At 43.6% G+C, this 16,177-nt stretch overlaps 1 protein-coding gene across 1 annotated transcript in view; it reads left to right on the top strand.

The window, feature by feature from the left end:
• LARGE1 (LARGE xylosyl- and glucuronyltransferase 1) overlaps positions 1-16,177 on the top strand; it is a 345,951-nt gene that overhangs the window by 160,876 nt on the left and 168,898 nt on the right. Inside the window, exons 3-4 of the mRNA XM_081210986.1 lie at positions 1,447-1,748; positions 11,935-12,017. Of these exons, the coding sequence (XP_081067112.1) occupies positions 1,447-1,748; positions 11,935-12,017 (385 nt within the window). The remainder of the gene's footprint in view (positions 1-1,446; positions 1,749-11,934; positions 12,018-16,177) is intronic.

The following is a 16,177-nucleotide window of genomic DNA, read 5'->3' as shown; positions in this document are numbered from 1 at the left end:
GACGGTTGCAGTACTTCCTGTGGCTGTAGAGATTGGTGTGGGAGAGACAAGTTTCATTGCAGCTGGGACAGATGAAGGCATCCAGTTGTGCTGCTGCAGATGCACCATGGTGTTTCTTATCTCTGTCTCCTCCCAGCGGTCATTTCTCCTCTGGTTGCTGCTAAAAATGCACAACTTGACTGCCTGTCTCCAGGCACTGCAAGGGATTATAACCTTCATGTCACATTTGCAGGCACCGAGTTGGTCTGCCAATTGGCCTGGTGCCTGAACCCAACTCCCTGTGGAGCAGGTCCTTGGGGACCCTGCTATCTTCCATTCTGTGGACATGACCAAGCCAGGGTAGACGTTGTTGAGACAGGAGTGTGAACATGCTGTGGGCTTGGGAGAGCACATCTTTGTTTCTATGCAACAGATATCTCTCAACTTACAAACCTTCCTACGTTTCAGACAAGCTGCTTGATTGAAATCCATGATGCAGAGAGAGATTGCAATGATTGTAACCAGGCCTCACAACAAATCTATCGTGTTGGAGCTAGAGAGAAGTGGGTTTGCCATGACCAGTCACTTCCAAAGAAAGTGACATGGATTCTGTGTGCAACTCATCTAAATTTGCAGAATAACTAGCTGCTGAACAAAACAGAAGGTGCCACTCTGACCTGATTCCCGAGTTACAGGATTGGTGTGACTGTTGTTCTGTTGCAAGTCTCTTCCACATCACATTGGTAATGCAACAACAATAGCAAAGCATATGGCAGGCACAGGATCAGATGACAAGAACGACAGTAATGCTCTGGTGGTGATGCCACCTAAGTTTGATGCCAGAGTGCGGTTTCTCATGTGTTTCTGGTCTTCCTACATAGGTTGTATCCAATGTTAGTTGTACTCAGAGGAGACCTATTGAAAATTGTGGACAGGACCAACTTGGGTCCATTAATCTTAATTAATCTACTCTGAGTAGAACTTGGTTGCCTATTATGGTTTCTATAGTCTTACATTATCAGAAGGTCTTGAGACAGAATCAAACAAGCATCAACTACATCACATATATAACAAGAAAGATAGGACATACCTGATGCAGAGCTGGAGCTAGCTGCTCTGGCACCTGGAACAGCGCACATGCTGTGCACCCGGAACAGGGCTAGTCACCCACGGGAGCGTGCTTAGCCACCCACAGGGGTGCCACCCACAGTGAGCATCCCAGGGGGGCAGGGCAGCGATGCCACCCCCACTCAGGGATGACACTCGGGGCAGACTGCACCCCCTTCTTCCGCCAGTGACCTAATGATAATTGATATATTGGATTAATCATCGGCATAGTTGTATTGTTGTTGTTTTTTTAGCAATTTAGGACTTATTACAGAAAAGGGTTCTCTCTGTTCCTTTTTGAAACCTAAATTTTAAGTGTCCTTTGTATCAATGCCTCTTTTTCCCCTCCTTTCATCCTAGATGGAAAGCCAGTGTCATTGTCTCCAATTGAATCTCAGCCCCACAGCCCTCATTACACAGCCACAAGTCAACGTGAAAGAGAGAGCCTGGAGGTACGCATGCGAGAAGTGGAAGAGGAAAACCGGGCACTTCGCAAGCAGCTCAGTCTTGTGCAGAGCCGGGGCCTGTCCCATCGCCGAGGCAACCACTCAAAAACTTACTCCATGGAGGAAGGGACTGGGGACAGTGAGAGTCTACGGGCTGGCATCGTGGCAGGGAACAGCTCAGAGTGCGGACAACAGCCAGCAGTGGAGAAGTGTGAGGTAGGTAGATTGTTCTTCCATCTCAGGCCATGCTTCCCAATGTTTGGCTGGCCAACTTTTCCATGAATGCATGTGTGAGAAACCATGCTCTGCAGCTTCTTTGAGTGCTTTTGTCTGGCTTGAATGGGTCCTTGAACTGCTTACCAGGGTGGGGAGATGGATGTGGTGCGGTGGTATAGAAACCTCTGACCCCTAACTGGGTTGCTGGAATGCACCTATTGTACAAAGGTAAGAGTCACATCTGTCTACCTAAGCTTTCTGTGCCCTGAGAAGTTTCTGGCTTGCATGCCAACATGAAACTGATTATATAGTAGCACATTCCTGCTGTCTAAACTGCATAGGGATTAAAATGTATTTTGTAATTGCCCATTTTTTTTGCGTCTGGCTCTACCAGCTTCTGGCATGCAGCCACCAAGATGTTGCCAGTGAAGGAATGAAGATTGTGGGTTGCAAACAGGTTCCTTCCCCCTGCTCTGTTGAGAACTGGTTGGCTTTATTGGGGCCTTGGCCTGCTTTCAGTGCTATACCCATGACATGGGCCATTGGCAAATAATTTTTAGATTCCATATATATTTTCTCCTTTTGTGGAAGCAAGCAAGTCATGTCAGTGGTGATGCTGTGTGCTTGTTGATATGTAATTTAGTAATATATAATTTAGCAAAGTTGGAAGCAGTGCACAAAAATATGAGAAAGACTGGAAATAAAAGTGATATTAAAGAGAAAAGACATTTGCTTATATTGCATAAAATAATTTTGTAGTTAGAGTTGGTAGAGTACCATCATGTCCAAGGACAGCAACTCAGTAAAATGGTGGCAAGTTGACAAGTTCCATAGGACAACATTGATGTTTGTATCAATTATATTGTCTAATTTAATGGCTGTTGCACCACAATTTTCAAAGTCCAGTAGGAAGTTTGTTAAACTTGGTCCACTGATTGCTTTAAGATCACAATGTAAAATCTACCAAGGGTGCTTGGTGCAATAGGCAGGTTTTGATCTGTCATTTTCACTTATCCTCAATTTACCTTTAAATGTGACTGTCTCTAGTTTTACAAGGTTGTAGAAATTATTTGAATGTACCTTGTTATGTACAAATTATGAACACCCTATAAGTAATGATTACATTGACCCCAAATCAGGAAAGATAATCTATTATAATTCCCCGCAGTTTCCATGGGTATCCTAACTCGTCTATCTAATTTCCATATCTTCAATTTCTTGCACATATTCACAAGCATGGTTCCTCTCCTCATACTGTTGAAGAGGGATGCTAGCAAAATCCCCTCAAGTCGGGCTCAGAGGGCTTGCAAAATCCTACCTTAAATGAGAGGCAGGTTTTGAAAGCCCCTAAATCAGGCATAGGCAAACTCAGCCCTCCAGATGTTTTGGGACTACATTCCCATCATCCCTGACCACTGGTCCTGTTAGCTAGGGATGATGGGAGTTGTAGTCCCAAAACATCTGGAGGGCCGAATTTGCCTATGCCTGCACTAAATTCTTCTCTGGTTTAGAATAACCTGCCAAGCAGAGAATAATCCCTGGTTTCCCTTCTTGGTCCCCAAACACCCTTCCTGCCAACACTACAGTCTTCTAAACATCGCCCCCCCCCCCCGCCTTCCCCTTTAGAAACGCTTCCCCAACATGGCACCCTCTGGCTATTTTGCACTGCAACTCCAATCAACCCCAGTCAGCATGGTCAATGGTTGGAGATACTGGGTGCTGGAATTAAAGCAAGAGGTAAGGGAGGAGGATGTTTTTGGGGGGCTAGCAAGGAGGGACTCTTGGGGATCAGGGAGGCAGGTTATTTCCCCAAGCTTTTGTGTGTGTTTTCCCCAGATTTTGTTTAGTTTTCTTCAAAGTCAGTTGGAAACACATGGGTGCAAGCTCACTCCTCTATCAGACTCCACAGACTTTCTAAGACCCTCTGAATACAGCAGACATGTCAGCTTCATTTAGACCTTGAAAATGTGTCAGTTTCCCCAAAGATGCGCAGCGGTAAATATGACAATGGTTTTCATGGTTGTTACACAGCATCACTGACTCCATTGTGTTCTTTCTTCGAAGATGTATTTGTGATTGTCACTCACTCTCATTTTGCAAACTATATCCATTCAATTTCAAAAGGAGCTGGGAGGAGGTGATACCTCACTTGAGTAGAAGAAAGACAAGTTTTTTGAGGGCACTTAACAGAATACACCAAGGAGAAATCAATAAACAATGGTATCGGCAAGTTCTGAAAATAGCTGCAAGCAGCTATTGAGAAGCTGTAGATGGGAACAGCTGGCCAGAATATCTATCTCTCTCTCTCTCACACACACACACACAATTCCAACCAATCAACAAACCTTAACAACTGAAAGGAAATATCTTGGTAGTTCTAGATCTGCCTTCTGTGCCCACTTCACAAAGAACAAATCTCACTGAATGTGGTGGAACTTGCTTACCAGTAAGCATGCATAGGGTTATATGGTAACTGTCTTCTGAGTCATATTTGTCAAGGGAATTTTTACACCACCACAATATTTCCCAAATGGTAGGTGGTCTATAGATTCTTTACATAAATCAATAAAAGAATACAGGATGATGATGATGATGATTTGCCATTGTAGTATCCAGACTACTCTTTTTATTTTCTACTTTTTATGAGTTTGATCTGAAACTGTAGCAATCAAAGAGGGAGAAATCCTATGCTCACCTAGGTGAGACTGTGGGAGAAAGGTAGTCAAATCTAACAATGCATATTCTTGCTGGTTAGCATGTGAAGGGGTTAAGGACTTAGCACTGTATTGCTGATAGGCAGACTCAGACGATAGAGATGTAACTGGCAGAGAAGGCTCTGTGTGATGTCATTTCCCCTCCTCTCCTGGGAAGGAAAAAGCAAAAGAAGTATTTCCTGTTCCTTCTCTCCCCACCCCCCTCTTCAGCCAGCTATGGAGGAAGACATACCTCTGATTGCTCCAGCATGCCTGCAGCTGGTTTTGCTGTAAACACAAGTACAGTGGTGCCTCGCAAGACGAAATTAATTCGTTCCGCAAGTTTTTTCTTCTTGCGAGTTTTTCGTCTTGCGAAGCACGGTTTCCCATAGGAATGCATTGAAAATCAATTAATGTGTTCCTATGGAAACCGCTTGCCAGGCTGGCGGTGCGGAGAAGGGCTTTTCTCCCCACCGCAAGCCTTCAGGACAGGTACGGGAACAGAGGGGAAGGGGCGCAGCGCTTCTCCTCTGTTCCCGGGGCTTGCGGTGGGAGGAGGGTTTTTCCTCCCCACCGCCAACATTCAGAACAGCATTCTGAATGTTGGCGGTGGGAAGGAAAACCCTCCTCCCACCGCAAGTCTTCAGGACAGCCATCCGAAGGCTGGCGTGGGGAGAAGGGCTTTCCGCCCCACCGCCAGCCTTCGGAGGAGCCTTCCGAAGGCTGGCGCGGGGAGAAGGGCTTTCCGCCCCACCGCCAGCCTTCGGAGGAGCCTTCCAAAGGCTGGCGCGGGGAGAAGGGCTTTCCGCCCCACCGCCAGCCTTCGGAGGAGCCTTCCAAAGGCTGGCGCGGGGAGAAGGGCTTTCCGCCCCACCGCCAGCCTTTGGAGGAGCCTTCCAAAGGCTGGCGCGGGGAGAAGGGCTTTCCGCCCCACCGCCAGCCTTCGGAGGAGGTCCGAGGACAGTGGGGAAGAAGCGCTGCGCTTCCCCGCTGTCCCGGAGATTTCCCTATGGGCTTTCGTCTTGCGAAGGAAGCCCATAGGGAAATTCGTTTTGCGAAGCGCCTCCAAAACGGAACACCCTTTCGTCTAGCGGGTTTTCCGTCTTGCGAGGCGTTCGTCTTGCGGGGCACCACTGTATTTTACCTGCATTTACTTTTAATGCTGTTGCTGCTAGGGACAAATGCTTGCCTGCGATTAAAATATACGCTTTAAACCTGCTTTTCAGTCTGTAGCCTGTTCCTTTAACTAACAAGGTAACAAAGTGGGAAATCAGCCTAGCAGCTAATTCCTTTGCTTCCAATTAAACTGCTTAAGATGAGATTTAAACTCTGCTCATTCCCGCGCTTTTAACTGCCAGTAGTAATTCTTTTGTCTGATTCTTTTGTCTGTTAACCAACACACATAGGTTTGTAGGGTGATAAAATGTAGCTAATTATATTCCCTCACCTACCTAATAAAACCCATCAGATACAAGGGATTCTAAGAAGTCATCATTTCCTTGGCAAGGACATCAGTTGCCTGGGTTAACATTAATGAATTCAATTAACATCCCCCCACTCCCCAGGAATCAGGAGACCAGACAATAAGTAGAAAATGAAAGAACACATATCCTCATTTTAGCACACCTACAATCATCACTAGGTGTTGCAGGATATTTGTTTGTCGCCCAAATCAACAGTCCCATTTCTTTCCCTTGATTCACTTTTTCTAATAATTGAATAACAGAGAATGCATGATGTGACATCATCACTTGGAGAGATTATCTGTCTTCTGCAAGCAGAACCCAGTGAAAAGGAACAGGGATTTGGTAATTTCCAGAGAGGTGGCTGTGTTCTGTTGCAGCAGAAGGATACAAAATGCAGAAAATTACAGACTATGATCATTGTGTTATTAAAAGCGGCTGGTCACAAAAACCAAACAGTAGTTGATGACACAGGCATCCTGGCTTTGGTAAGCCACCTAACACATGTAATGTGGTGGAAAATCCATTGCTTCTATTCTGTCCACACTGAACCTCTTGATGAATTGTAATTCAGGGTTTTCAAATTGTAGTCTACCTTTGATGTTTCCTGGTTCTAGTATAGGCATCTTAAAGCCAATCCTGAGTATCCTGAAGTTAAAATGTCCAGCTGTTTTTTGGTAATTGCTATTTCTGATGTTATATTTATGCCCATCAATTGCTTTGCCATTTGTCCTACACAGAACAAAGAAGGGTATTGTTGGCAGATGATTTGCAATATGATGATGATGCATCATTACTAGATATGGTAGGCAGAGGGTGGATGAAACATGAAGCTGTTGTTGTTGACAGCTATGGAAAAAAGTCTGTGAAAGCTAAAAATCTGTGAAATCCAGAAATCTGTTGTGGTATATAATATGTCCAGCGCATTCGACATGCAGTCATATTCAGTGGCAAGAAAACCTTCCACTATCTTCTTCCACTGTCATGTTAAAGTAATTCACTTAGGGCATATTTTCCTCAGCAGCAGTTTGATAATGATATTCCCATGCTTTTGAAATCTTGCAGATCATTTTTAAGTAATGGGGGTGGGTTTTGCAGGGGTGGGATTAGGAAAAGCACATATTTGCTTTACTAGGAAATGCACATGAAGCAGTTTTTCCAACCCAGTGCCCTCCAAATGCGTTGGACTACAATGGCCGTCAGCCCCATCTGCTGATGGGAGCTGCATGCAGTCCAAAACACCTAGAAGGCACTGAGTTGTTGAAGGATGATTTCAGCTCTCTCCCATCTTTCTTGTGCTCCTGCAGAAATTTGGATGGCTGAATCTCTTAAGGCCTAGAGGTATATGTGCTGCAGCCAATTTTGGACAAGGGAATAGCGGCTAAAAGGGGTGACTAGATTAGATGGCCTTCCAGATTATAATGACTTTTACCAGTAAATTTACTTGCTCAGCAGGGGATTGGTGTTATGCCCCAGGCAATGGTTATGTAAAACATGAAACTTCGCCGCTCTCACCATGCACCTATCTGAACCACACAGTATTTTGATAATGGAATAGCTTTAACTTTTTCCTCTTAAAAGGTTCACACAGTAATTCAGCGACAGAATGTAAGCCTAATTTAAACATCCTTATTATCAGATTTGCCTTCTGGGTTCTCATCATTTATCCTATTACTGGAAATGCCAGTTATGTGTTTACAAGAGAGGTCCAATTTCACTCCACACCACCACCACCCCATCCATAGTAAGACATTATTTTAGCTTCCTTTCCCTCAAGGTAGGGGAGAATTAAGGCCAGAAAAGGGAGGTTAAGGGGAGGATTGTGTGATATAGCAGAAAACAGAGAGATAAATCAACACTAGCCCTCCTCTTATTGCATTGTTTGGGAGGACCAGGAGTAATCTGATAGGGGCAACCCCCCCTCCAAAAAAAAGCAAGTGCCTCTGTTCAGCTTGTCAGAAATAGATATGATTTATAAGCATAGCTTCCAGCTGAAATGTTACCACCACCATCACCACCCACAGACCCACCACACTGGCATGGGAAGGAAGACAGTGTTCAAGCACCTCAGTGGAGTGCCCTTTGCTGCCAAGGGAGCTAGGAATCCAAGTCAGTGTCCCAAGTAGGAATGTGATGTTGCTACATCAGTTTCTGACAAAGGGTCTCCATCAGTGGAGAGTCACATTCCCAGCAGAGACCTGGAGTCTCAGCTCACCTCCTCTCTCCTTGGTAGGAAATTGAGTGCTGACACAGAGCTGAAGCACTCGTGCCTCCCTTTTCCTCTACTCTAGATAAACTTGGTGGACTCTTGGGAGGGAGGTGGCAGAGTTGGCTTTGCGACATTTCTGCTTAGAAGCATACACAAGGGATTGAGACCCTCTGGGGTTTGAAAAGGGATGCCTCTGCCCTCTTCATCATAATAAAAATTAAAATTCTTTAAGATTCTGAGGATCATATTTTGAGAAATGCTATAGGTAATGGCTTACAGAGCATCTGACTATAGAATCCCTATTCCCTTTTGTTACTATATGTTGCAGCTCAAGTCCAGCTTCCCATTCCTGCATGTGGTGTTGGATTTTACATGTCTCCTTGTTATATTCCTTCTTTTTATATTTAAATTGCCCTGCCCCTATCCTATTGAGTTATATGATCTGTTCAAGTAAAAATTCAATAAATTTAACAACATTAGCAATTTTGTTCCAAAAACAATTTTTGATTCATATGTCTGGTTTTACAACAACAATAAAATACTATTATTCCCATTTGGAGTATTGAGTTTACTGGAGGACAAAATTGCTAAAGATGTGAAAAAAATTAATATATTTTTTTTAAATTGGAGTAGCTAATCACCTGGACAGGTAGCAGGACCTTTCAGACGACAGTAGCATTAAAGGAGAACTGAAAAAGAGAGGAGTTAAATGAAGTATTTGAATAGGCCTTCACTATGGAAGTTCTTCTGGTTTCATGATGGAGAGCTCACTTAAAAATATCAACTCAGTGGGCAGCAGCACTGAAAAGGGCAAATTTAATATGGGGAATTATTAGGAATGGGCGTGTCTTCTGTGGAGTGTCTTCATCTTGAAACCTTGTATAGTTCCAGCTCTATCCTAGGGTATCCTAGTACTTGGTACAGAAAAGAGCTCCTGAAATTTCAGAGAGTTTTCTTAGATGCTTCTTTGTTTAAGAAAAAATATAACTAGGGGAGGGCATTAGAGTTCATAAAATTACACAATTTGTTACAAATGAAATAGTTGGGTGGTAGGTTCAGGCAAAAGGAATCATTTCTCTTATGGAATTGATTGCCCCAAGAAGTGATTATAGCCACTATCTTAGATAGTTTATAAAAAGAGTAGAGAAATTGATGGGAGATAGAATGTAATCACTTTGTTGCAAAGGAAGTATAGCGTTGCTGGGGGATATACAATGGGGGGAGTTGCTGTCTTCAAGCCCTAGTTGAGACTTCCCACAGGCATCTGGCTAGCCACTGCTGGGAACAGGATGATGAACAAAATGGACCTTTAGTCTCGTTTCAGCGGGACTTCGTGTTCTCAAGGCCACCCGGTGAGATTTGAACCAGCTGTCTCTGCTGTTTACACGAGTTTCAGCAAAAAAAGACAATAATGTCAAAGTAATTAAAATGAAGAGTAACAGGGATGTTTCTTCTGTTTTCTTTTTCGGGCCTTAGAGGACATACCTTGATGTGATTATTTGCTTCTTTGTGTATGTGAGAGTCAGTGTGTTGTATAAGAAATTGTTAAGGAAAGCTAAAACAATTATTAAGGAGGAGAGTGCATTCAATATTGAATCTGACTAATCCATGAAATATCACTGAGTTTGGGGACAGAGATCTCCACCAGTGGCCTCTGTTGTTTATATGGGTTTTGGTGAAGAAGAAAAAAGACAATACTGCCACAATTCAAATTGTGGTTAAAAACAAAAGTCATTTAGAAATTCACTCAAAAAGAAGCAGACTTAACCACATAAGCACACAGCTGGAATGCCACATGGGAAAATCAGCTTGGAGTATGGCTGGCTGGAGTACTTCTCTGTTAAAAATGGCAGCCTCTCAAATCTTCTTAACAACAACAACAACAACAACAACAACAACAACAACAACAACAACAAGACTAGGGGCATGCTTAGAATTAAACCACAGATCTATGATTCTCAATGGGATCAGATATTGAGAGGTATCTTCCCTGTGGTTAGTTTATTTGTTCCTTGGTTGAGATAAACTGGGTGGCAATTTTTGCTGGGTTCTTTGTGTGAGCAGCAGCATGATGGGATACTTCTTGCCTTGATTCTGCTCACAAGAATCAACCCTATTGCAACCCTATTTCAAATTCATGGGGGCTGGAGGGCCGCTGCTAAAGGAAACACGAGCTTTTCTTACCTTCCCCATCCCCTCCAGCAGGATGGCACTTCCCCATGTCCATGATTCTTGGAGCCATAGAATTCCTGCAGTGCAGGAATCAAAGCTAAAGAACCGCAGACAGATGTGTTCTGTGCACAAATTTTACTGACATGTACCTTCATTAGGAAGAATGCAAACCAGGCCAAGCATCCCAAGGCTAGAAACTGCACTTGGCATTTCATGTTTTGTAAAACGCATTGATACATAACTTCAGTATAGTTGTAAGAACATAAGAAAAGCCCTGTTGGATCAGGTCAAAGGTTCATTCGGCGTCTTCTTCTCACAGTGGCCAGCCAGATACCTATGGGAAGCCCACAAGCAGGATCTGAATGCAGCAACGCTCTCACCACTTGTGATCCCCAGCAACTGGTATCCCAGAGGCATTTTGCCTCCAACAGTGGAGATAGAACATAGCCCATTGTGAACAGTATCCATTTAACCCGTCTTTTGTAGACCTGCTATCACAGAGGCATGGGACGCAGGTGGCACTGTGGGTTAAACCACAGAGCCTAGGACTTGCCAATCAGAAGGTTGGCAGTTCGAATCCCTGCAACGGGGTGAGCTCCCATTGCTCGGTCCCTGCTCCTGCCAACCTAGCAGTTCGAAAGCATGTCAAAGTGCAAGTAGATAAATAGGTACCGCTCTGGTGGGAAGGTAAACAGCGTTTCTGTGCGCTGCTCTGGTTCGCCAGAAGCGGCTTAGTCATGCTGGCCACATGACCCAGAAGCTGTACACTGGCTCCCTCGGCCAATAAAGTGAGATGAGCGCCGCAACCCCAGAGTCGGTCACGACTGGACCTAATGGTTTACCTTTACTTATCACAGAGGCACACACTTCTTAGCTTCTCTCAGCAGAGCATATAAATGCAGCTGAGTACTTACTTGTGTCAGGAGATTGTCTATGGACTCCAAATACTTTCTCATTTTATTCCTAGGATTTTTTCTTCTTCTTATCTAGGGTCTTCTCTTCTAGGAGATCTCAAATCTAGCCTCCATTATCAATGATAGTGATGTTATTGGATGACTAACTAGAACAGGCATAGGCAAACTTGGCCCTCCAGATGTTTTGGGACTACAATTCCCATCATCCCTGACCACCAATCCTGTTAGCTAGGAATTATGGGAGTTGTAGTCCCAAAACATCTAGAGGGCCGAGTTTGCCTATGCCTGACCCAGAACATGTGAACACTCCCTGGAAAGGGTTTTCGTTTAGTCATAAACTTGGGAAGTCTCAACTTATTTGTGAACTTTTGAAGGCTAGCTATCATGAATTTTACCATCTCCTTTTCCTGCATAATATTCTATACCTATCTATCTATATCTATTTATATCTATCTATCTCTCTATCTCCCTATCTATCATCTATCTAATCTATCTATCATCAGTCTACATAATAAAACTTCAGGTGCCTTGAAGCAATGATTTCAAATGTATATGGTGTTACAAATATTTAACATACTTGCTGTTTAACATACAAGTGTCAGATGAGCATTAAGAACAACAAATGGCATTATTCGATAGTGGGACTGTTTTCCTGTTTAATGAATAATAAAAGTGAAAAATTTAATTGCTCTTATTCTCCTTGCTTTCATTGTCTCTTTCTTTCTTTCTACTTAGACAATCCATGTCGCCATTGTCTGTGCTGGATACAATGCCAGTCGGGATGTTGTCACACTCGTCAAATCAGTCTTGTTTCACAGGTAACACCTTTATCTTGTTGCATGTTTCTTTGTAAACATAATCAAATATGGTTTTGCTCCTTCTCAGTACAGTCTTTGGGTAATGCCATGATCCTAGCCCATGCAAATAATACTTTCCAGTCCAATCTAAATGTCCTCTGTGAAGAATGTGTATTAGGTACTATATGTACTTTCAGGGGCGCCGACTTATAAAAAATATTGGGGGGGGCCCATACTGGGGTCCTGGGGGAGGGAGAACGCGAGAAGCAGCGCGAGCCTCTGAGAGAACGCGAGACCCCGCGCAGCTGCTGCTCCTGCCTCAAGGCAGCGGGTTGGCTGGGTAGGCGTCGGTTCCTTGCTTGAGCAGGACCCCCGTGCCTGCCCGCCTCCCTCCAGGTAGACCGGGTAGGAACCTGGCCCTTTGTATAGAAGCGACAGGCGGGCGGGCGGCAGGCAGGCAGGCAGGCAGCATGGCCGTCCCCTGCCTGCCTGCCTGCCTGCCTGCCTGCCTGCTTCCAGGTAGACCGGGTAAGAACCTGTACCTTCGTATAGAAGCGCCAGGCGGCCGCAGGCAAGCAGGAAGGCAGCAGGCCAGGGTGCGTGGACATCCCATGCCTGCCTGCCTTCTTCCAGGTAGACCGGGTAAGAACCTGGACCTTGGTATAGAAGGCAGGCAGGCAGGCAGGCAGGCAGGCGGCTGCTGCTGCTGTTCGGTCAGCGGCTCCTTTGCTTTGCTTGCCCAGGCCCCGGGAGCCACAGAGCCAGCGCCGCCTGAGGAGGAATATCCAGCCCATTCAGAGACGCTGCTGCTTCTCTCTCTCTCTCTTGTTGTTGTTCCGTTCGGATTCCCCCTCCCACCCGGCGGCTCCTCTGGCGCGTCCTGGCAGCAGCAGCGGCGGCGGCGGCAGCAGCTCCTCCTGCAAAACACTTTTCCCTCTCCCTCGGTGTGTTTGTATTTGCGTGTGCGTGCGCGCGGCGAGCGAGTGCACCTCCTGCCTCTCTCTCCCTCTCTCTCTCCCCTGCCGTGCAATCTCCTCGGGACTCTCCAGTCCTTTTGATGTCGCCGCGGCCACAGCGCTGGCCCGCCAGACTTTACACGAAGGTTCGCGCACTAATAATTTTCTTAAATTATTGGGGGGCTCCGCCCCCCCAATCGAATTTTTGAGGGGGCTCGGGCCCCCTCAGGCCCCATGGAGTCGGCGCCTATGTGTACTTTGCCATACATTAGAAATTTGGCAGCAATTCTGTATGGGTACTACCACTGGGTGTGTCTGGCTGCTTCTCCTGTTTGCGTGCTTCTATAGCTATTATCTGATAAATGTTAGCATCACCACCTCAGCAAGTTTTTCTAATAACAACTGGGCACATTCTCTCTCAATAGTTGGGTTTATTATGGAAACAGGCAAAAACTGACCTCTTAGATCTCTTCCACCTAAGCAGTAAAGGGCTTTAGATCAACACCAGATTTTTTTTTAAAGTTGTGTTCAAAGGCTAGTAGGGAATCCAATAATGATAGAGAAGTGCTATAATATCCTTTGAGGAACCCATTGACAGTAGGCTACCCTATTCTGCACAAACTGAAGCTTCCAAATTATTCATACGTACAGTTATACATGAAGCATATTACATTAGCCAAGCAAAATAATAGTAACTATATTTGCATCTTACAAGGCAAAAATTGAAAATGCAATCAAGCTGAATTATAGATAGTTTGTAAAAAAATACATTCCTTACAAAATGATGTGGCTTTGCACTGGTCACTATTGCTTTGTCTTGCAATGGTCAGCCTAGCTTTTTGTTGTTGCTGCTTTCATCTTACATGGACTTCAACAAATCATAAGCAAGTTTACAGACATTACAGAAGCATTAAACCTGCAGTCTCCTCATTGCATAACTTCTTCAGACAGAACATGTGGCATCCATGTTTTTTTCTAGCTGATATTATTTTTCATTTTACTAAAAAAAAAAAGAAATAGTGAAAATTCACATGGTATCTGTCTGATTTTGAGTGGGCATGCCTTGATTTGACAACTGCTCATGTTTTTCCTTGGAAAGTTTTTACATATGACATGTAGTTGTAAAGGTGGATCTGTATTGGAACAGATGCAAAAAATCACTTTAGTTCAGTATTCAGCTATGCAAGCTAAGCTCCCAGCTTTCCAGCATTGAGCTAAAACTGTTCTTACCAAGAACTACACCAGGGAGCAGCTAAATCTGGAAATTGGGCCACTTTTCCTAGTCAAGATAAAAACCAAATCCATTCTATTTACTTAGAATTTATTCTGCTCAAACAAAGCTCAGTTGTTGGGGGTTTTTTGTGGTATAATTGGTGTGTGTACTCATCTGGAAAGCTCACAAAGCACCCCCCCTCCCCGATAAAGCTAGTGGTCTGATCTCTAGTCTCTACAGATCAGTGTTATCCATACAGGGCCTCTGAAAGGAATTTTATCAGGGGGTGCAAACTTTCTCTGGGGCCACTTAATATCTCCTTTAGTTGTTCTGTTTTTATCCATCATGCCATGAACTATAGCCTGTAAGGTCAAAAAGGGTATGGAAGATGAGAAAGGAGTGGAGTGAAGCGATCTGTTCATTTTCTGCATTTAAATCTTATACTCCCTCCATGATAAATATAAATAAATATACATAAAACAAGAGGATCAGAGATAAGAAAGCACATTTGATTTGAACATCTTTGTTTATTTGAACATCTTTGTTTATGCTACAATACTGATAAGGAGAAAGAATTCTCTTTGAAACTACCTTTTATATTGCAATGCAGATCAGATCAGAAGACATTAATATTAGTAAAAAAAAGTAGATAAACTTACTATTCACTTTTTAGAAAGAGCTTTTCTGTCCTTTTTTGTGAAAAATTTCGAATCACAGCATGAGCATTAATTGTTCTGGCAACGTTTGATTCAATACTTAGCCTGGCTAAATCTGCAAGATGTTCCTGAGACATTGTAGGCCTTAAATAATTCTTAATTATTTGCTAAATGACCTCTCTCCAAAAGCTACTGTTGCTGTGAATATTAATAGTATTCTTAAGCTAACATAAACATAATGGGAACAGGTCACCGAGTTTGTACTCTGTCAACAAGTTCAACAGATCTAATGGCTTTAACTGTGCATTTATAAAATTTGTTTTATGTACTGAGGGTAAATGTTGCATTTCTTTTCCAAAATCACCCCCATTAAGGTCAGCAGGACATTGCTCTGCTAAAGTTAAAGCTTTTCTCTCCACATCATTTTTGGACATAGTAAGATATTTCCACAAGAAGTCAGCACTGAAGTGAACAGTTAATCCTGCTATAACACTGTCTACCAAAACATAAAACACACACTTTGTGAAGTAGGCCTCTTCTGGAGTATCACCTCTGCCATTCACTTATTCCAAGTTAGCATCAGGTGTGCTGTCGTCATGCAACCTTGCCCTCTTGTGCCTAACTCCATCACATATACAGGAGAGTTTTATTTCTATATTTATGTTTGATGCAAAAGATGCCGCATATAATAAAACTCCATGGACTTCATATGTTGTTTTGGCCATCACATTTAGTCCTAGGAGGTCTTCTAGTCGTAATTTAATGGCAGGCAAGTGGGCTGCAAAAGGCTTTACACATTCAGCATGATCTGACCGCCTTGTTTCAGACATACCATGAAGAGCACAACCAATACATTTTTGTAGTAATTCCCACCACTTAGAACTGGTACTGAACAAAGTGGTACACAGTTTGAATTGTTCTGAAAAAGGCTATTGCTTCAGATATGCATTCCGCAGCATAATTTCCACATAAGATGAGTGTATGGCAACCACAAGGTAAAAAAAATTGCTGTTGAAAATTGTTCCTGTATTTTTGCTTGTGTGCCATTGTATTTTGTGGCCATATTTGCCCCATTATGGTAGGCTTGAGCTCTACAATCACTGAGAGAAATAGCACGTTCCTTCAATCTATGCATTAGCAACTGAGCCATTTCTTCCCCTCTTTTGTTGCTACAATCTGCAAACTTGAGAAATCTTTCTTGAATCTCCTACCCTGTTTGTCTTAAAAGTATGTATCTCAGAAGAAATGTTGTTTGTTCAAAATGGGAAGAATCTAGTGTGGAATCTACTATTACAGCAAACTACTTTGCAGATTGCCTCTCAAGCAAAATGTCTTGTTTCACAAGATTCGAGCATT

The sequence above is a fragment of the Podarcis bocagei genome, assembly GCF_964188305.1.
Source record: "Podarcis bocagei genome assembly, chromosome: 10".
NCBI classification, from domain to species: Eukaryota; Metazoa; Chordata; class Lepidosauria; order Squamata; family Lacertidae; genus Podarcis; species Podarcis bocagei.
This window is presented reverse-complemented; position numbering and strand designations above follow the sequence as displayed.